The sequence below is a fragment of the Sinohyriopsis cumingii genome, chromosome 18, assembly GCF_028554795.1.
Source record: "Sinohyriopsis cumingii isolate HCF-2022 chromosome 18, ASM2855479v2, whole genome shotgun sequence".
In the NCBI taxonomy this organism is placed as follows: domain Eukaryota; kingdom Metazoa; phylum Mollusca; class Bivalvia; order Unionida; family Unionidae; genus Sinohyriopsis; species Sinohyriopsis cumingii.
In genome coordinates, this window is record NC_142978.1 from 76,724,545 (window position 1) to 76,748,474 (window position 23,930).

General features: G+C 36.2%; 1 protein-coding gene across 1 annotated transcript in view; it reads right to left on the reverse strand.

Moving 5' to 3' along the window:
- LOC149777019 (nucleoporin 88-like) overlaps positions 1 to 23,930 on the reverse strand; it is a 125,955-nt gene that overhangs the window by 97,151 nt on the left and 4,874 nt on the right. Inside the window, exons 2-6 of the mRNA XM_089941787.1 lie at positions 12,457 to 12,626; positions 7,749 to 7,874; positions 4,972 to 5,244; positions 3,509 to 3,695; positions 1,333 to 1,495 (exon numbers count right to left, since the gene is read on the reverse strand). Coding sequence (XP_089797913.1) covers positions 1,333 to 1,495; positions 3,509 to 3,695; positions 4,972 to 5,244; positions 7,749 to 7,874; positions 12,457 to 12,626 — 919 coding nt within the window. The remainder of the gene's footprint in view (positions 1 to 1,332; positions 1,496 to 3,508; positions 3,696 to 4,971; positions 5,245 to 7,748; positions 7,875 to 12,456; positions 12,627 to 23,930) is intronic.

A 23,930-nucleotide genomic window follows, 5' to 3' on the forward strand; every position in this document is an offset into this window, starting at 1 on the left:
TTAAAAGAATTAAAACAACCAATAATAAATATGCAAGATTTAATCAAAGATGATGTCAACCATACTTTTTGATTACTTGAGACAAATAATTAGCAGCTAGGTAAAATTGCTATAACAGTAATAAGGAATACTATCCTGTACTGACTTTTAATAATGAATAGGCATTCAATCACCAAAAATGAAGGCAAAGACTAGTTTGTGAGCTCCTTTCATTGAATAAAATAGCAAAGTTTTGATGTTTCATGCTGTTTTACAACAATAAAACAGGATAAAAACATGGCAGCAGACCAATTAAGCAGGAATAGGGATTATCTAAACACCTACCCTGGCTAATAAAAGGGAATAAAGTAATTATCACTGACAAAACTTTTCTTGGAAAGCCTGTGTGCATGTGAGGGTTTAACCCAGACAATAGTTTTGGAAATAAATATAACCAAACAAATGACAATAACACAGTGAATGAGTTATTTCTAAAGAGGGACAATACTTCATAGGTCATTACCAACTACAAAAATGATGCACATAATGAAAACACTAAATTCACAACTTACAACTCAAAACAAAGGGAACTTTCTATGAAGCATGATTTAAATCATGTTGCTGTTGTTGTTGTTGTTATAGGGTTTAACATCATTTTTCAGCACTAGATAGGCTATACATGGCGGCCAGTATAAATGGTGGAGGAAGAACCAGGGAAAACCCCTGAAAGAACCACTGCCCCATGAGAAGCTACTGGCAAGCTTTCTCACTTACCCACATTGGCCGAGCCCGAGAATCGAACCCATGCAGACAGAGGTGAGATGCCAGTGATCCATAATGGTAAGGACTTTAGACAACTCGGGGCTGCATTAATTCACGTTAATATGTTGGCTCAACCACAAAGAATGAGAGCTAGTGCATGGGTTGGTCTCCAGAACATCACAGAATTGTTATAAAAGAGAATGAATTCTCATCATACAGTCTGGAAAGAGTAAGCTGCGCAATAGCAACAGGTTATGTATTACTGATATTAAATGGATGCAAGATTATGTCTCATCTGAAAAGGTGTATATCAACATATACAGTACTTGCCATGGGAAATCAAATCCAGGACATCTCGCATAAAAATCAGAAACTAATATCACCTGACTTAAAAGATATGTCACAGTCTTATCAATGAGAAATTATTTATACCTTAAATATCTATACATAAAATCATAAATATTTCAATTTTGTAACTCGTGAGATGAGGTCATGCTCAAATAAAATCCATCTTATTGAAGATACTGAAAGGTGGCGTGAATTTTAAAAACAAGGTCTGCCTAATATAAGCTCACTGAAACATGCATTTACCTTTTAAAAGCTTAATTGGGCATGTGAAAACATCCATGGAACCAACTGGGGTAGTAAGGGAAAGTTCCAGTTCCACTGATTCGTGAACAAAAAGTGACATTTCTTCTGGCATATTGTACTTGACTGATCGATCTCTCATACTGCTTTTCCAGGAAGATACAGACTGAAATGACATAAATATATTTACATAGTCAGCTGGGTGCTTTTTTGGATGAAAACTTCATCATGTAGAAAACATGGCATAGTAGTAGTGTGCAAGCTTTATACTGCTGAGGTCCCCTGTTCAATCCGAAGTTACAAATTGTTTTCATACAATGGAACTTGCACTCATTGAAATCTATGTATAAAGGAGATTTATTGATCCCTTCTCATACATAATGGTCTCTTACTAACAAGTGGCATGAGGGTAATATGTGTGTGATGTGTAATAGGTCAGGTCACCTGATATGCAAAACATCACATAGAGAAAACAATTAAATTAGCACAATGGTAACCATGTCATACCCGTGTTATATGAGATCATGTTTCAGTCATACTGCAAAATATCACATGGAAAAATTAATAAAATCAGCATAATGGTAACCATGTCATACCTATGTTACATACTAGACTGTATTTTTGCTCATTTCCAGTGAAGGACTGTTGTACTTCAAATAATTGTTAACCTTTTTAAAAGACATCAGTCAATAAAAGAGACATTTTTTGGGGGTGTCTCCTTGATTGTCTTTTATAGGCAAGTTTCACTGTAGTAGACCATCCGAGATAGATTGTCCTGTCCCCGTTCTTTGGCCTCCTCCACTTTCAAGATCACATTATCCCAATATCTGTGAGCCTGACGCGTAAGCTGCCTTTACTTTTTCTGCAACTAATGTTAAATGTGTGCGTGTAATTTGGATTTTTAAAAATTTTTCAGTCATGTCGCTACGATGTCTGTAGTGTGGCCAAGACATCACTGCAGTGTTTTCAACAGGTAACAGTCGTGTGCCTTTTAGCGTGTGTGATTTTGACCTTTAACATAGCTTTAAGAATTTTTCAGTTGTATTGCTACAATGTCTGCAGTGTGGCAGTTTACAGTGATGTCAAGCACTGAGGCATCATGCTGCAGACATGTAGCATGATGTCCCATCCAGTCACAGTATCCTCACACCTGGCAGACCAGTCCTAACACTAACCTCTTAATGCTTGCTGAACATCAGGCAAGGCAGCTGTTAGTATCATTTTTGGAAGTCTTTGGTATGACTCGGACAGGGATCGAACCCACCACCTCCCACATCCAAGGCGGATGCTCTAACCACTAGGCACTAATGTTAAATAATCAAAGGACTACTTTAAGGTGTCATATACTGTACATACTCGCTTATAAGAGTCCAACTGCAAACTGCACAGACTTAGATCTGCCATTGCATAATGCACCAGCAGATCTGCTTGCTGGGGAAAATGCTAAAAAGGGACAAGACCACCTCTGAACTTCATAATCTCATCCTGAACTTGGATGCACTGTGCCCTTTGTTCATATCTTATCTGCTCTTTAAGCCATTTGTATTAACAGTCATCAAAAATTATCACTGAAAGACTGCCACTGTGCCACAGCCATAATACTGAATCTATAAAGTTTGGACCATCCACTTAAGAATGTCACACAAACTACCAATGAAAACTAACCGATGTACCACAATCATTATAGTGAATCTGTGAAGTTTGGATTATCCGCTTAAGAATGTCACAAAAACTACCACTGAAGACTAACCACTGTGCCACAGCCATTATACTGAATCTGTGAAGTTTGGATTATCCGCTTAACAATGTCACAAAAACTACCACTGAAGACTAACCACTGTGCCACAGCCATTATACTGAATCTGTGAAGTTTGGATTATCCGCTTAAGAATATCACAAAAACTACCACTGAAGACTAACCACTGTGCCACAGCTAGTATACTGAATCTGTGAAGTTTGGATTATCCGCTTAAGAATGTCACAAAAACTACCACTGAAGACTAACCACTGTGGCAAAGCCATTATAATGGATCTAAATCATTTTCAGCTATATAATATCACAACTTACCTGTAAAGTCTTACACAAAGTTGTTTTGAGGTATAATTACCATGCTGTAATCAATACACCATGAACATAAATTTGTCGAAAACAAAGTAAAAACAAGTTGGGGTAACTCACATGCATTGATGTATCCTCCACACCTCTGGCTAGAACAATACAGTGATGCAGTTTACCCTCACATGTGGCAATAGTAATGACTGGGGGAGAGGTCTGCAGGTAGAGAATGCTGCAAGCATCATTACCATAATTGTCTTCTGCAGGAGGATGCATAAGTAGTGGGCCCTGAATCCCAAGGTGAATAGGTCTGAAATAGTAATAATAATAATAATAATATAATGAAAATAAATTTTAAATTTTGTCTTTTATGCTCATCTGCCTAAAACAAGTAAATTTTAATTTTCAAATGGCCTTGACATTTTCTGAATGCAAAAGGGAGAATATGAATTCATAAATATTAAAGAGCTGTGCCTAATGATTCTACAGTCTATGTCAGACCGCTTTCTTTCCCTGGCTTTGGGACTTAGAGCATAAAAAAACCCCAAAACTTCAAATGCACCTGAAGTTGTAAATTACCATGGCCTCTCATGACAGTCAGTAGCAGGTAGGAGTGCACTGATAGAAAAGGGCAGAGTTTTCTAAAATTAGTCTAAGTATGACACCTATCACTCAAAGGGTTTGGAACATATGGTCATACTAAAAACATTACCCAAAACCTTAACCACAGTCGATTCTACCACCACTGCTGGAATGAGTGATACCTATGTCGTACCTATAGCTAAGCAGGCAAGACAAAAGATAATGAATAAGACATCAAGCAAGTAGTCTTCAATCTGACCAAACTGGAAAATAAGTTCACAAATGTAAAGAATATTTATATGATGAATTTTAACTTTGGTTTTGGCATGGGAAATGCTGCTTCTAGCAAACTGAGATACATGATAACAATATAAATGGAAAAATCTGACTTGCCTTTTGCTCCTTTCAAGCACTAAATACACATGATAACAATATAAATGGAAAAATCTGCCTTGCCTTTTGCTTCTTTCAAGCATTAAATACACATGATAACAATATAAATGGAAAAAATCTGCCCTGCCTTTTGCTCCTTTCAAGCATTAAATACACATGATAACAATATAAATGGAAAAATCTGCCTTGCCTTTTGCTCCTTTCAAGTAATAAAGACACAAAAAAATGCCTTCAGACAGAAATGATGTTTTTCAATATTTCATTTGAATTTACAAAGAGAGGCGGCTGATGATCATGGACGCCTTTTGCTAGATGGCACATTACACTATGGGAATTCTAGACCGCTCCTCTTTTTTTAAAGAAGGCTTGTCTCCTGACCAAGAAATATTTCAACAAGATACAAGAAGATATGTATAAACACACACACACACACACACACATCTGAAATAATGAAATATGGAATCAGAAGACATTATTACACAAATGCATGTCCACACATGCACAAGTATTCATCACCCTTCCCCCAGACACACTCTATGTGAAGGATAAATATGTTGTTGAATTCCATTACCTGCTCTTTAGCAGGGTCCACCATCAATGCATAAAATTACCTTTTAGATTCGAGGTCAGTATAGACCACAACCACATCACCATTGCCACGAAGACAATACACTGGCCACAATGTCACACTTCCTTGATTTTTAGGGGTTTCTAAATATCCTTGGTTCTTCAGATGAACTTTAACATCTGTACCAAAATCAAATGAAACAGCATTGTCACTGAGTACTGCAAACTGACGGCTGTAGGACATGTTGATTGATCGCTCTTCTTCACCTAAGCTGATCACCTGTACTGGACTGTCTGGTTCTAGGAGACTGTACACACTTTAGAAAGAAAAAAAAGAAAAAGAAAAGGCTTTAAAATAAATAGGATTAAACTTGTAATTTGGGTTAAACATGAATTATCAGCATGTAGCTCAATGGCTTGTTGCTATCTCTCAACTTGACATAATTCTTGGAAATTCTTTTCCATTTCACATGACAATGACACTAATATATCCCGCCATGAGACATAATCAAATTGGCACGTGAAACGTAATTGTGTCCTTTCCAGCTTTTATTCGCAAGAATCTGAATACTCCTTTCTATTCTTCTGTGTTGATTATTAACACTTTTCAAGAAGGTTATTTTCATTTTTCATCTTAAAACATGCATCACAATCCGGATGCAAATTTTAAAAAATGTTATAATCAACAGTTTGATCATGTAGATGCATCATATGAACAAACAGGTGCAGTTTAAAGCACCTGGGGTGCTATTGTAAAGTTAGTCTGGTTCCCTGACTATTTTCACTAATACCAAGATGAAACCCGGATCCAAATAAAACACGGCTGAACCAAGTATCCATATTTTTCAGCAACGATCATTTTTCCGTAGTTTTTGCTAGTATGCTGTAAGTCTGTATTTTGAGTGTAATTTTCATAAGACTTACAGAAAAACGTAACAGTTGGCAGGTCTGCATAAATAGCTAGATGAAAATGTTTAGAACAAGTTCTTTCTTGTAGACGAAAGAGTTACAGCCTTAATCAAACAAAATAAATTGGTCAATGATATATTTTGTTATACCTGCATGGTTTCAAGAAATAAAGACTTCTGCCATGTCTTGATGCACAGGAAAATTTTTTATAAAATAATTTCAAAAGGTGAAACTATCACATGACAAATGATGTCGTCTATGGGCATCACAAATAATCCCAACAGTCTTCACAGGTAAATGAGCAATGAATGATTTTATGTCAGATGCATCCAGTCAAATTGTGGAATGGTAGGCATCTCATCTAGATGCATCCAATCAAATACCATATTAGCAGCATCCAGTAAAATATTGGAATAGTAGATGTCTCAGCATCCAGCCAGAGAGAGAAATGGTACATACTGTCTTGTCTAGCTGCATATGACAGGTTAAGGTGGAATGATGATACATCGCAAGCAAAGACATTTCTCACAATGTTGTAGTAGTGCTACTGGTGGTGGTGTTGGTGAGGTTGTACCTTCTTACGAGGTGTCTGCTTTATTCGGTTCTTGTTATCTAGGCAATGATAGCCCTTGGTGTTATTGCCTGGATCAAGTAAATATTAATATAAAGTGTGAAACTTATAGGTGGAATAGAGAACTGAGCAGATATATAGAACAGAATGACACGAGCCCCTGTACATGAAAAAAAACTGTGATAACACATTACAATAGGAAGATACACTTCTTTTTTAAATAAATCTTTCACCAAATTGCCAACACAAATATATTTATATAATAGCCCATCTGTTTTAAATGACAGAATTGGTTCATCATAGAATCGAGTGAACAACTGAAATCATTGCCTTGTACAACTTCATAACTTGCTTATTCCAGTCCATTTCGACTTCACTGTGGTTGTTCCTCTAGGTCCTTTTGCTTTTCCCCCTCTCCAACCTCCCTACTGTCTCACCTCTTTTTGGCTCTCAAACTTTGTGTGGGTAGGTGGAAACATGGATACGTCAGTAGATACTTCAGTGGATGCATAAGTGGAGCTATTTCCCCATGTGCTTTCAAGCTTTGTTCGCTTTTACCATCCGAATTGTGTCCATCGACTTTGCAGACATCCAGTCCCTTGGATAAATGTTTTACGAGAGAATTTCTTCTAAATTCATTCTCGGAGTCTCTTATATTTTTACTCTTGCAGGAAAAATGCAGACTGACTAGATTTTTCGATGAGGGCATTTTTAAAGCTAGGAAATTTCTTGTGGGAAACATGCCCCTTATTTAGTGTAACCAATCAGGATTAAATGTATCTACCGCCTTTTATTACTAGGCACCAAAATTGCAGTCAACCCGACTTCTAGATTTCCAAATAACTAACTCTGGCCAATTTCAAATCTGACATTTTCGATACAAAGATCGAAGTTAACCTCTTCCTTCCAGTTTGTCTGGATGGTTAAATAAATGAAGGCTTAATTACGAATCACTTCCTCTCCTGACATGGACATTAGAAATTATTGCAATACAGCGATTTAACAAGCACCTGTCCCCAAAAATCTAATTAATTGTTCTCTGGCCCAAGTTAATGTGCTTTTCATAGATCAACAGAAATTTTCATCCTTACAAATGTCATATATATTTAACAGCATATACATGGCCACAGAGGCATCAAACACGTACACACACATCATATATATTTAATAGAATATTTTATGGACATACAGTTTCTTACTGTAAAACTGAGATATTTTTTTAGTTTTCTGAGCCAATGGTTGCCCTGGATGAAGACTTTTACCTCCAAATGTTTGAAAACTTTACACTCAACAAAACATTTATAATGCTTTAAATACCTTTCTAAGAGCTAACTTGCTTACCAAAGTGTATTGTCTGATGTCAGAAACACCAAATGCATGCTATCCTGACTTCCAGGATGCCAGCTGACTTGAAGCAACTTGACACCACAATGACTGGCAAAATGATGTTCTGCAACTGATACTGACCTACAAAAGAATAAATCAAACATAATATTTCAATTTCTATCATAAAAATGCCTCCAGAAAAAAGTTCATTAGTTTATTTCATCTCATACTGTCGCTATTAAACTTGCCCATGTTAAGGTTTCTGACAAGTTAATCCGATCTACTTAATGTACTTGATGTCAGGTTACTTATAAATTGAAACCTAAGTGTTGAACATGAATACAGTGGAAAGGCATATTATACGCCTGCCCTGTGTTTAACAGAAGGCGACATTTACAGTACTCATTCACTATAACACTGTTCATCATAGCCATAAAGTGGATCACATTATATAAATGATGCCCATACCCACCTTAGAAATGGAACTATCTTATACGGAGGTATCTTATAGTGAATGGGTACTTTACCAAGATAGATAATATACGTTTGTCTGTAGTACCATTACTTAAAATGTGTCCGTAATTGCCATTATTCAGTTTGATTGGATGCACAATGTTGCACACTTTAGTCTTTCATTTTAATTTCATAGTTGTATGTGCTGACAGTAGCAAAACTTCACATCTTCCAATGTCAGACCACTTTGTGCGAAATGCATTTCCTCTTCGACAGTTTGTGAAGAGAAAACCAGTTAATTTTCAAGAAGCTTGCATTAGTAATCATGTATTCATAAGCTTTGGGCAAAACCAAACTAAATCAGCTGATTCAGCATATAAAATATAAATGTAGTGTACCAAAATGATAATACAAAATCCTGGGAAAGGAAAGAAAATCTGATTTAGTTCATTGAAATGTCTAGCACACAGAAAAATAAAGTTTTGGGTGCCGACAAGTCTGCCTCAGCTTTACTAGGCCATCAGCATCCACACTGTCATAAGTCACAGGAGACAACCCACGAAGCTCCTTTATCATCCATGGCTGCCTCTGCTAGGATTTCCTCATTTATCATGAAATGTATAAACCTGCTTAACCAGTCATTACTAGTGCATGTAAAATTGTCTTGTCCTCGTGATTCAACATGTCACATTGCTGGAATGAGACAAATAAAATTTCCCTTCTACACACAAGTCACTTATCAATGAATAAAATGGGTACCCTTCTATACACAAGTCACTTATCAATGAATAAAACTGGTACTTTCACTGATGTGTAGGAGAATATACATTGTGAAGTTGATTACCGTATATACTCAATTATAACTTAAGTCAAACTGCAAACAACAAAAATCTTAAACTGCCATAACATAATGACCTGCCGATCATAGTTTGTTTTTTGTTTTACTGATTACTCCAAACAAACTGCACAGACCCAGATCTGCCAGCACATTATACAATGTCAGATCTGGATCTGTACAGTTTGCAGTTGGAATAGTCTAATAAGTGAGTATATATGTTATGAATTATGGGTACTCCAGAAAACAAAGCAATCTCAGCACAGGCAGCTTTGGATGATGATGGAGCATTGTGGATTGTTGTTAATGGCATGCAATGATTCAAGTTCCAATGCTAAATGTAACTGAACTTGGAGTCCACTGAAGTAAACCCCCAAAATTCTGAGAATTACATTTTTCATGAACTCAGACAACCTAGAAATGAACGCAACCTTTCTTTGTGAAATAAAGGTTAAATTTTGAACACCATCCTACATGTTTTTAAAGAGGCATCTTGATTTAATGTAAAAATCACATTAATTACATGTATAATATTGAATTTCTATTAATATACAATTGTATATTCTATAAACAGAATGCTACTAACCATGTTATCCCAAAGTCTGACAACTTTCCATGTGTAATTACAGAATGATTAACATACAACACATTAAAATTGGACACTGGCTCATTGGAGTTTTTGATACAATTGACTTAATGATGGATAAAGCTTTTGCAGTACAGTGGTTCCTCTCTTATGAGGCCACCCTTCTGCACTGAAAAGCTGGTATAATGAGGTGACCACTCTAAGGGTGGGCTAATGGTACAAATATACTAATTTTGTGTCTGGAAAGGTGGTCAGTCTTGAGAGACCCCATGGAAAAGTCAGGTCAAGTTAAATCTTGTTAAAATATCTGGTTTTGTGAAAGGATTGTCATCCTTATCTAGAAAACTGATCACTTGTCTTCAGCAATGGTAATTCAGCTGGTAGAGCATCAGACTCATAATCCAAGGATCACAGGTTAGATACTTGCCAAGGCCAGCCTAGGTCGAACACCTCTGTGTGTCCTTGGAAAAGGCTCTTAGCTTCCACCTCCTTGGCATGATGTAGACAATGTGTTAAAAAAGCTATTGAAAAAACCCATCTAACCATCATTTATTTACAAATGTTATGTATAATGGATTCAATTTATATCTGATTCAATTTAATTGTTTGTAAGTTTGAAATTTTTTAAATTTTCTTAACATGTCAAAATAATGTAGTTTTGTTTACTAGGAACTTGATATTTTTTCATAAAATAGTTTGACCTTGACTCTTCATTTGTAAACACCTAAAGCTGACCTAGTACTCAACCTTGGTTTAGAAATCAGTGAGAGAAGTAAACAACTTTTTATTTTTATCTTATTCTTAGAGTAAAATGATTGGTTTTGTCAAGGTCATACTGGGACTATGTGCTTTAGATGTAAATACTTCTTGAAGATTCTGGAAAGTTGACCCTCATCCGGGAATTTGTTTTGCATTTACTGTATAATCTTTGTTTATAGATATTTTTCAGTCTGGGCTTAAAACACTTGAAATCAAGGTGTTCGTTTTTGACCAGTTTGGGGAATTACATTTTAATGTTTATTTGAATTATTTGGATTTTTAAAAGATAATTCTTTTGCCTGAAAAAATTTGAGTGCTCATACAGAATTATTAGACAAAGACATTTCATTAATTCTAACACTGGATTTATTGTTTGTGAATAACACAGAACTGTATACATTACAATACCATAAAGGATTTTTCATCTGGAATTGAACTTGAATTCATTTGAACATTTCATTACTAGGACTTGTAAAATTTAATTCTTGGATTATTCTTGGATTATTTTTGGATTTGATTCTTAAAACCTTAAGTTCTTATTTTTTCATTTTTACAGTAGTTTTCCAGGCAAATACATTATTTGTTAAACTTTTCAAAGATTGTTGTTTTCACTCTTTCTTTCGTTACTGTTTATCCAAGCCTAAACATGTAATATAGGACAAACTTGTCAAAAATCACACTCAAGGAACCACCAAATTTTGTCATCTTTGGACAGGTATACTTTACATGTAGTAACATTGTCAAATTCAGGAGAATGGGTTCCAAAAAAGTCACCCATAATCAAACACATCTAAGACCTTGATGATATAAACTTGTATACCAAATCTGATCAGAATTTGTTTAGAAGTATGGCCTCTAGTGTTTGCAAACACAGTCAATTAGATCATCTGCCCTAGCTAAGGTTAATCCTATCTATACCTTGGCAGATATTTCAGTGCTTCAGGTCTTAGAACATCATTGGATGGGGTGGCAAGCCACCATATCCATCCAAAATCACCTTGTTTAAATTTGGACACTGTTCCTACACAATTGAGAGAAGGGGAGCATACAAATGGAATGAAATTAGCAATTTTCCACTGCCGGTCCATATTTGTACAAATACATCCTTTCCCTCAAATACACATGTAATGGCTTCTATCCAGTACATAGTCATACTTTAGAAGTTAAACTTACAAAGTATCCCTTTGATGTCCATTGTCTCCACCATTTTCAGCCAATTCACAATGCACCACTGTTACATGCTATTCGTTAGTTGGCATTATATACTAAGGGAGGCAACTATGAAATCCAATATATGTCACTAGGACAACGCACTGCCAAAATGTAGATAAGGTTAACATACTGGCTAGTGAAGATGATGCATGATCACCTCATTAATGTCACTCAAAATCAAACTCATTTGATGATACAAGTTTACACACCAAATCTGATCAAAATTTGTTAAGAAATGAAGCCTCTGGTGTTCACATGCAGATGCTGATGGTCAGATGGATGACAGATAAAAGACATGACTGCAACTGACCTTTTGTTTGGTATATGTGCATGTAGTAAGCTGATTTGCTGACCAATGCAAGAACATGTGCATTATGCTACAATTGGATAACTGGCATAAATTTGTACTGTTGCATAAATAGGAATAATTTCCTTAAAAGAGCTATTTTCTTATGAACTATCATAACAATTTCCAATGAGTGTATCAATAATGAGAGTTCTACTTTCAAAATACCAGACAAATTGTAGTAATTTGTTGATACAACCACTGGAGACTACCTATCAATGGCAGTTCTACTTTCAAAATACCAGACAAATTGTAGTAATTTGTTGATACAACCACTGGAGACTACCTATCAATGGCAGTTCTACTTTCAAAATACCAGACAAATTGTAGCAATTTGTTGATACAACCGCTGGAGACTACCTATCAATGGCAGTTCTACTTTCAAAGTACCAGACAAATTGTGGTAATTTGTTGATACAACCACTGGAGACTACCTATCAATGGCAGTTCTACTTTCAAAATACCGATCTGGTAATGTAATTGTTGTAATTTGTTGATACAATCAATGGAGAACTATATGCAATGAACTTACTTGCAGGTAACCACCTCCTTTCCTCCTTCGTATTCAGCATACCTTCCCCATTTTTGAGGTAACTCCATCACAGTGATCCCTAACTGGCCCCAAAGGGCTAAGTGACTTCCTGTTTGATTCCATAGTAGCCAGCTCACATCAAACTTTGGTACATCATTGCATTGCAAAATCTGTAAACCAAAAAGGACACATTTAATTTCTACCAACATGATGAATTACTTTTAAAATTTTTTTTTTGCAGTTAATCATGTCTTAAGGTGACAAAAAATGCAAATCTCTACTTTTTAAATTCTACACATATTTTATCAGTGTCAAAGGTTGAGGCTATGACTGTCAGACTTGTTCAACATTTTGTCCAAACTTAACAATACAAATATTTCACACAAAAAGGAGTGTCTCGTTGGGACTGATGCTCAAGTGACTGAAAAGAATTTCCCTGAAATCAAGATAAGAGATACCATTTCTTCTTTAACTGATGAGTGTTAAAACATTCTCCAGCACTGTTGAGCAATAACAATATTTTCAATTAGCCACTGTGATGGCTATAGCAGACGCAAGATTCACACCGTTTTCAACTTGGACCAACTAGACATCATTAAAAGACTTTTGGTGAAAACCCTGTGTAAATATTTAGGGAAATTAGCAACAAGACTATCAAGATGGCCACAACTGTGACTGTAATGGATGTCAGATCTGCTACATTTTTATTTACTCCCAACAAGACACCATAATAAGTAGCAACAAGATTTGAAAGATGGCTGCCATGTCCACCATACTGGACATCTGAGTGACACCATTTTCAAATTTTCAATGAAGTTTTCTCCTAAAAGCCCTGTGTCAATTACTTTCTGTTTGGAGGAGGAGTGATAATAAGCTCTTCAAGATAAAAGTCATAGCAGACATACTGGATGTCAGATCAGCACCCTGTAGTCTTTAGGTGAAAACTTTATGTCAGTATGATTTTCCATTCAGTTTGACCAGTAATACAATTTTCAAGAGGCTGCCATGGTAGCTATACTGGATGTCAGATCAGCACCTTGTAGGCTTTAGGTGAAAACTTTATGTCAGTATGATTTTCCATTCAGTTTGACCAGTAATACAATTTTCAAGAGGCTGCCATGGGAGCTACACTGGATGTCAGATCAGCACCTTGTAGTCTTTAGGTGAAAACTTTATGTCAGTATGATTTTCCATTCAGTTTGACCAGTAATACAATTTTCAAGAGGCTGCCAGTATGATTTTCCATTCAGTTTGACCAGTAATACAATTTTCAAGAGGCTGCCATGGGAGCTATCCTGGATGTCAGATCAGCACCTTGTAGTCTTTAGGTGAAAACTTTATGTCAGTATGATTTTCCATTCAGTTTGACCAGTAATACAATTTTCAAGAGGCTGCCATGGTAGCTATATTGGATGTCAGATCAGCACCTTGTAGGCTTTAGGTGAAAACTTTATGTCAGTATGATTTTCCATTCAGTTTGACCAGTAATACAATTTTCAAGAGGCTGCCATGGGAGCTATACTGGATGTCAGATCAGCACCTTGTAGTCTTAAAGTGAAAACTTTATGTCAGTATGATTTTCCATTCAGTTTGACCAGTAATACAATTTTCAAGAGGCTGCCATGGTAGCTACACTGGATGTCAGATCAGCACCTTGTAGGCTTTAGGTGAAAACTTTATGTCAGTATGATTTTCCATTCAGTTTGACCAGTAATACAATTTTCAAGAGGCCGCCATGGTAGCTATACTGGATGTCAGATCGGCACCATTTTAAATTTTAGGACTGACAGCAGAAAAAGTCTTTCAGTGACAAGCTGTGTTCTCACATCAGGGTTTGCCCAGACTCAACTACCTGGGAGCCACATTTCAAGCTGGGCTAACAAATGTGTTGAGAGTCAATGTCCAGCTGGATATCCTGAAGACAATGATTAAAAAAATATTGACATGATGATGTTGTTGTTGTTGTTGTAGGGCTTAACGCCATTTTTCAGCACAAGATAGGCTATACATGGCGGCCAGTATTAATGGTGGACATGATGAAAAAAGAAATAAAAAGTTAATATTTTGGCACTGATTTTCATATAAGCAAAAAGAATTTCAATGCAAGTTTTAATATAAAAGTAATTAAACTGGAATTTTCTTACAAATATTTAGTTGGACAACCAGATGGTTTTTTTGTGCTTGTCAACCAGATTTTTCAGCAGTTATCTGGAAGGTAACCATGCTTTCTGAAAATTGTTCTACCCCATAATGTTCTTTTTATGCACTAGTCCATCCAGCAAATTGCTATATAATATATAAAATGGCATTGCATGACGGGATGCAGATCTTGGTCTGAATGAGGGATTCCATGCTATTTCAGATTGCAGTAAGATCACAAAGAATAAACATTCATGAGACTGTCCTGTATCATGCAATATTCTTGCAGGTATCTTTTGTAGATATACAAGAGCACAAAACTGTATATGTGATAAATATGATTATTATCATACATGTAAAACCCTTTTTCACATGGTGGATAGATGACATTTTGAATTCAGTCAATAGGTGTCTTCCTTGTCCGAAATGCAAGCTATCAACACAATTTTGTCAGATACAGACATTTTTGTGTATGTCTTGGTGACCTTGACCTTTGACATATGCCTCCAAAATCAACAGATGCTCTCCTGGCTCAAAATGCAAGCCATCCATTAGGTTTGTTCATGCTATATGGCACAGGAGTTGAGTTCTTTTGTTCAAACCATTTTCCTTTTCTGAGCTAGAGCAGATGAATGGAGAATCCAGATATCTAGAGTGATAATGGTATTATAAAGAATGGCAATGGCAGATAGTGAAGAACATGAATTACTGTGCAGAAATGAAAAGGAAACAAATGTACAAACAGATAGAAAACATTAGAATATGACATGCTCCACCATATGCAGGTATATAAAAAAATGTAGGCCTATTCCAGAATGCTTTTCAGGATTCATGCCTATTTCTAAAACATTAAGCTGAAAGCTCAAAAAGCAGAATACACCATTTTTGCAAGACTTACTTTGTTTGCTTTGTCAAATCTCCCCTGTATTTTGAAAATAACCTCTTTTTGCAAATCAAGGCAAGAATTTGCACCCCAAAAATTTTAAGCTATAGAATAGACCCTGAAAAAGGTCCCTCCATAGTCAGTGTAAACAATATATTCATTGTGTTATACATAACCAATGTTACAAGGTATCATCCTGCATGTTCAGCTCATAATGAAACCACTGTTGTAAAATGCATGACCTTGACCTAAAGACAAATGGTTGAATGAGCATGTTGTAGAGTGAGTTGATTTAGCTTCATAATAATTCATCCACAGTATTATGAAAATCTATCACTGAGTTCATGAAATGGAATTTTTATTATTATGAATGATACCTTGAACCCTTGGGTAAAAAGGGCAAACAAACATACCACAGAATGAAGAATGGTCTTTGGTTCACTTATGTTAAAGCAAATTATGAAGAAAACCCAACATGAAGTTAAGCAAATGTAAGCAAATTAAAAACCTTAACCAAAACCTTAATTCAAATTTATGACTGTTATTAAGACCCCAAGGTCATCGTGGCTACCAAATGTAATGGAATGGATGGTCTTAGCTTCACAATGATTTATGCCAAGTATAATAAGAATATATCAAGGGCTTTTCAAAATACAGGCAAATGTAATCATTGTCCGTTCAACAGTTTTTTTTATGCCTGTGACCTCAACTCTAAGGTAAATGGGATGAGCATGCATGTCAAAGAATGAAGAAAATCAATGAATTGTTTCAGAAAATATAAGCAAATGAAATTTTTATCACTAAAACCATAACACTTATTTTCTATGACTGTGATTACATATTTTCTATGAAAGTAATCCCATGGTAATAGATGCAAGCAAGCATTTCATGAAATGAACTGCCTTAGTTTCATAATGATTCATGCAGTTTATAATGCAAATCAGGGCATTTAGGAAATATATGCAAATGAGAAACTTTATTCAAACCCAATCCCACGTCAGTGTAGGACAGGTGCTTACTCATAAAATTCCAAATGTGCAGAACTTTCCAAATTCTAGTGTGGACATCCTAAACTGAATCCAATTCTCAAAACCACTTAATCTGAAGAACTCTGTCCAAATCTTCTGAATTTAGGAAGTGAGAATAAATAATCACTACTGTACTGTAGACTTCTTTGTTCACATTTTGTTTTCAATTTTGGGGGAAGGGTTGTGGATTCTCTAGATGAACAATTAAATGTGCTGAATCAGCTTCTACAGCTGTCTCTTGATATAATACTCTTCATTTGATCATGGTTCTGGATAGGAAGTACTGCTTGCTATACACCTTGCTATACATCACATTTAACTGATCTATCAAATCTATGAGGAATGTTGTTGTTGTTGTAGGGTTTAACGCCATTTTTCAGCACACGATAGGCTATACATGGCGGCCAGTATTAATAGTGGAGGAAGAGCCCGGGAAATCCTAGGAAAGAACCACCGACCCTCGAGAAGCTACTAGCAAGCTTTCTCACACATTCACATTGGCGAATCCGAGACTCAAACCCACGCAGACAGAGGTGAGATGGCAGTGATCCGTAACGGAGAGCGCTTTAGACCACTCGGGGCCCCCAATGTAGTAGATGTATGAGGAATGACAACATGGGTTGAAAGAAAACAACATTAAGCTTCTTATCAGGTCTTTATTTCCTTTTAAAACAGTTTGGCTGCCATTTTATTTATCCCCACCCACCCAACACATTATATGATTTCAACAAATTTATGTTCATTCTTGCTATAGCATGGCATGGTAAATAATGTGGCCAGCAGCTATGAATCTCAGCTACTGTGTTATATTGAGGGAGTATTTGCAAAATGTATGAACTGATCATGAACAAAAGTCAATGGAAAAAAAAAAGGAAAATGTAGTTAATTTGGTAATACTGCCTCATAACAGAGATCACAGCCCCCCCCCCAAAAAAAAACTCTAGTTGTAAAGCAAATAACCTGAATAACAGTGTGAAACATATTATACATATAATTTTAATGAGGCATAGGTAATATAAATGTGAAAATTTGATACTTTTGTCATACATGTGATTCTGCAGGCAGTAGGACAAAAATACAATTTTAAAGGTCATCAAACATACACACCACTGCATAGCCGAAATCTACAAGTACTGGAGAAAAGTCAGCAACCTTAAGAAAACAAGCCACAAGAAAGTTTTAATGCTAATTATCCAGGAACTACATTCTCCATTCTTTGCAAAATACAGTGTAATTCTAGGAGAAAACTAGACCAGAAAACTATTGAGAGCCTGTTAAATGTAAAACTTCATAATCACAAGGAATTTCATCAGCAGTCACTTGTGAAGGAAACTAAAAGCACTTGCAGATTTTACTTAATAAATCACTGCAGTGAACTATGAGATACACAACTATTCCTTTTTCATCAAATTGCCAACACACAGGCTAATATTAATAATTACTGTAACATTTTCTATTAGAATCAGATTCCTTTTCAAAATGTTAATTCAGGCTTTAAAATAGTGCTGATGGATGGCGGGTCATTCACTGTCACTGGTCTTTATATAAATCCAATTCAAGTCAAATCAACCTTTAAGTTTACTGTACCTTGGTATAAGATGCTGGACCTTTTGGCTAAATCTTGGGACTTGTAAAAAATTTTTTTTTTTTTTACCTTGATCACATTTGATTCATGGCCAATTTGTTTCCAGTGTTCTTTAAATGTGTGAACATCATAATCTGCAACATTGTTTGACATATTAGTTTCTGCTGGCAGGTCCATTTTCTTCATTTTTGGGTTCCAGCAAATTTTGGATTTGCGATGGATGAGAAACCAAGTTACATAAACTCATGAATTGTACTGATCATCTGTTATATTCATCAAGTTGGAACCAAACGCTGCAGGCTGGTTCTCATTTTAATGTTGTGGTCAGTGACTAATTCATCTGTATGGTAAAGGCCAAGTCATGCAATATGCATGAATGTTGTTTTTTTTTAAGTCAGCCATTTACATCAGACATCTTGAGTCTCATTTAACAATGTGGAACTGTCTCTTTCCAATAATAATGTGATGACATTCTGAAATAGATCATACCCTAGGTTTTTGGACTTTGATACTATTTGGAAGGGTACTCGAATTTAGTGCTAAAACAGTGCAATGGCACACGCAATTTTCTATACACACAGTTCCAGTCTATCGAAACAGCAAAACTGTTAACTAGGCTCTGAGTAACATTGCTTGCATGTTATTTTGTATACATAGTTATTGTCATTTTACACTCTGTTTAAGAAACAATTCAATGACTGTTGAAGAATTCTTTTAATGTCCATTTTTTGGAGAAGCGGGAGGTCCAAAGGACTTCTGACAAGTTTATTTGTTGGGTCAGACTTACAAAATGGAACCACTGTTATTTTCAGGCACTGTAGTTAGCTTGGGGGCATGAGGGGGGGGGGGAGGGCTAATTTTAATGATGTAATACTTACCTGTTGCTATTACATAGCTATTAGTTTTCAAGGAGAAAATTACCCTGACTGAATGACCAAAATTTGTCCTCCCATTAGACTAAACCAGAAGCTTCCAGAATACTGAAACACCCCTGCAGGACAACCCCACACATATTGGCCATGCACGATGGCACTCCTCTGATTTTATTATTTTAAGGGAGCTGCTTAACTTAGGGCGACATCAATGCAGCACAGCATGAGGGAATCTGGCAATAGCAACAGGTATTACATCATTAAAATTTAGCACCTCCCCAAACTACATTTTAATACCATACTTGCTGTTATTATTTTATGGCTCAATTTGTCAGTTAGGTGGGAGGCAAATGATCCTACAAAAGGTGAATAAAAAACGAACACAAGGAATACGCACAGACTCGCAGGATGGAATTTGCACAGGCCACATTGTAAGTGACAACAAATGGGTCCAGTGAGAAAATGCCTTTGCTTTTGGTTGGCTAACAAGTGAAGGTAAAACAATGAGAATGTGCGAGAGTGCCAAAATGCAGTTTTCACATCTTCCAAAGATGAATAAGTTAGATAGGCCCACAAAGCAGCAATGACTCGAACCTTGTGTGCTTTAATTTTCATAAAAAACAGGTCACTATCAGAAAGGGACTGGTAAGCTCTCTTGAGAGTTAAAGCAATCCTCCTAGAAATGGTGGAAGCTGAAATATCATCTGAACCTTTAATGGCAAGGAAAAGATGCTTCCTACCCTTCCTCTTTTTTTTTTAAAGGCTGACAATTAACACTAACAATTAACCCTAATGATGTGACTGAGACTAGGGATCTCAACTGAGAATGGAGCAAGTGAAGGAAGCCGGACTTTTGCTTAAAAAAATACCTCAAGAAACAGACTCATAATTCACAATGAACCTGATACAGCTTTACTCTATGGATAGGGCATGAAGTTAGCTCTTTTGTCTCACAGAAACTCCCTCAGAGAAAGTTTCACCAAAAGGTTCAAAGTATGCATGGCAGGATAGGGTGCAAATACCTAGGACTGTCCCAATCTCCTTGGGAAAGGAAGGTGAGCTAGAGAACTTCATCCTAGTGGCTCTTCTGCAATTTCCATGCTGTGAACACTACTGATGAGGTCTCATTTGTCATTGCACACTGAACTGCAGCTGCATAATTGATGACCCCTGGGTGAGATTCATAATAGTACACTTCCTGGCCAATTGTATTGGGCCATGAATGGTTGGGAAAGTTCTATACCAATGATTATTCAAATCCTGTGAAGCCATGGTAGAGGTTTGAACTTTTATGAGGGACTCAGCTTCCAAAGATTCAGCCCTTAGAAGGTCTTTCATTTTGGTTAAGTAAGACTTTTAGAAGTCAAGTACAACATCACGATGGATATGCAGAAGTTCTGCAGATGTAGCCATTGCAACAGAAACTGAATGCTGGGACTTGGACATAGCCTAGCATGTGTTGTGATGCAGTTGAGTTCAGAGTGGCTTCCTTCAGCAAAGTATCTTAAGTAGCTTTGAAGAGGTCAACACAACAAGCTATGGTCACTAGAAATCTGATTTTTGTGCTTAGCAGTTTTAATTGTTCTAATGGGAAGGTGTGCCTAGCCTTCAGTTGTAACACCCACTTGGGATGTACCTGTGTCCATCTATTGAAGTTTAATGAACCACTTCTGGCAATGAACTGGTAACTCAAGGCAGACCATGTCTTACGAAAACCTCTGTGATATTTCATCAATCAAAGGTGAATATGAAAGAAGCAGGAAATCTGGTTGTGGTTGAGTGCCAGTGATTTTTTTCAAAATCCAAGGACCTAATGTAGAAATAACTGAGAGGGTCATCTTTTATAAAAGTTTTTTCAGCCATATCTGGACTACTGTAATGTAATTTGGGGTAATAGCTCTAATTCAAACATAACAACACTTTTAAGACTCCAAAAGAGGGCTTGCCATTTAATTTTAGATCAATGTATAGACAATTTTCAGGATGCAGTGAATAAAATAAAGGTTTTAACAATACATGAAAGAATATTTCTTAGAATGGCCAAATTGATGTCTAAAGTATCCAGAAAAGAAATTCCTGTCTATCTAAGCAATATCTTTCACCAAAGAGATGCTGATGGTACTTTGCCAAAGAAAGAATTGTTTAAAAAAACGTTTTCAATATACTGGTCCACTGGTATGGAACAACATTCCCAGTGACATAAGGCAGGCTCCTAGCATTTCTTCTTTTCATAATCAATGTCTTAAATAGATGAAATCTTTAGAAAATTGAACAGTTCTAGTACAAAAATACTGCATGCTTTTCTGTAATTTTGCATCATTTTCATAGTTAAATTTTTCAATGTTCCAGTCTTGATAATTTGAATTTTAAAATTACTTACTTATTTAGTGTCAAGCCAGAGTCTTCACATCATGTTGTATATACTGTATATATTGTACATAAAAGATTGAAGGCCTCAAGGTAGATTAGTTCTGTAACTAACTGAGTTACCTTCACTAAATAAAGTCTTTATTATTATTATTAACATTTTACTAACAGAACAATAAAAAACTGACTGTCGATGATGACAGCTGTTTAATGAACTAAATGTTTCGTTTTTTTTTATGACAGGAATCTTGTTTAATTGTGAATATGAATCAGTAACGGGTCTGGTTCCCTGCTTAGTATTGCATTGCATTCCACTACAGTAGAGAGCATGTAGGATGCGAGAATTGTGTATTCATGTGACTAGGGTGAATTCCAGGTAAAATTTCATCAATGCTGTAGTTTTGTTTCATCTGTCAGTGGATGAAGGTATAAAGAATGCTGCACTTGAAATTTCTGAGGAAACAAATCATATACCTATCAATTTCATGCAATTATATCTTGATGAAAGGTCGATCAAGAGTGCTAGACCATCTAGTAAGTGGCTACCCAATGCCACCAAAAAAATGGTGTAGGCAAATTCCAACTTTTCAACTGGCAATGGACTCGTCCAAATATCAAAAATGGGGTGGCAAGGGTCAGAGTGAACTTGAATTAAGTACAATAATGAAAGCTGAAGTTGTTCAGTTGATGTATTCTTATCAATAACCACATGTATATCTCAGTGTCTTTCTGCCTCTGAATTCAATCACTGTAAATATCAGAACATTTTCCACCAATCAACAGCCAGTCAAAATCTTAAAACTTTCTGCCCAGCTAATGTGTCATACACATTCAGCTAGAGCCATCGTAAATATCAGCAAAGCTAAAATGACTGATTGACCAACACATTTTCCTATTCAGCAGGTGACTGAAGCAGGACTCCCGTATGATTTTCTACATCCCAGATTAAAAAATGTACCCAAATAAGCACGATCAAGTGTTTCCGAGACCCCTCTCTCTCTCTCTCTCTATATATAAAACAAACTGCTAATCCTGTATATGCTGCTGTAAAAACTCTCAAACTGGTGTCAAAAAGGATTGCAAAGCAGCATGGGTATGCAGGGACAGAGAATTACTGTGGTCCAAGGTCATATGTAAGCAGCAGAAGCCCTTTGGACATTTAATATTATTTATAAATTGAAGAAAATGTGCTTTTTAATACTTGAAACAACCAAAAAAAGTCATAAAAGATGCAAGAAGTTGCTTGACAGTGGGAGACTGGAGGTTTAAAATACTGCTGAAAATCCGCCAATTTATCATGCAATACTCTGATAACCATTTTAAGCTTGATCTTCATCAGTCAAATGTCAAATATGTGTCTATTCTCAACCATAGCTAAAACTAAGCATCAATAGTATTAGCTTACTGTATGTTCAAGATGCTATAAGTTTGTTTCAGTATAGATTTACCAGCAGAAAGCAAGCATGAACCACAGGGAATTCATCTGCTACAAGGAGGGGGGCTTTAAACATCCCAGGCCCAAGAAGAATGTAAATTGCGATACAAATAAATGCAATTCTGGCTTTCCAAGATCAAACTAAAAAGGCTTGGCCTTTGTTGAGTATGTGGAAAAGAGGTAATTTGTGCATTTCTTTAGCAAGTACAGCATGCCCAGAGTCAGCCATTCATTCAAGTGCCTTCTTTAAAGGCACATCCGATTTTATAGATGACCCATTGATAGCACATGAAACAAGCAAAGAACGGGGCCCCCGAGTGCTCTAAAGATAGGCTATGCATGGCAGCCAGTATTAATGGTGGAGGAAGAACCTGGGAAAACCCCGGGAAGAACCACCGACCCACAAGAAGCTATTGGCAAGCTGTCTCACATACCCACATACGACGAATCGTAGACTCGAACCCATGCAGACAGTGGTGAGATGGCAGTGATCCGTAACAGAGAGTGCTTTAGACCACTTGGGGCCCCTATAGTAGAAAGTATTAAGGCCAGACAGCAGCATAAGTGCATTATGATATGACAATGCCGTGTTAGGGTGCTTTGGCAATATGAACAAGGGATTTGATTATGTAACAATAAATTCCAATGCAATTTTATATCTAAGTTTGCAGCTTACTGTCATGGTGCTTTTGAATTTCTCAACTCCAAACCCAAGACTACAATTTTTAACAGTAAAAAATGTTGTCACCAAAATGATCACCATATGGTATATTTTGTTGCCAATAAGGAAAAAAATTTGCAATTTGTGACACTGGTGAAGCCCAGCACTATAACTGCATATGCTGAATGCTTAAAAAATATTCTTGCATCAATTATAGTACAAGTCATACAGGTAATACAGGCACTCAGTACTGTTTCAATAATGGGTGAAAATTTTCAGAATTTTACTACCCTTAAATAGCAAGTATTCACTTTATTTGGATCCTCATACATCTATATTCCTTGGATGGTCATTATTTTCATGCTCCAAGAAATCCATAAGGTAAATGATCAATGTTCAAGTGTGTCGACAATTTTTGGACAAAGTCAACCTAAAAACTGGATTCTATGGCATGTTATATGATGTTAAAATGAAAGCTGTATGTATTGAGAAAAAAAAAGTACC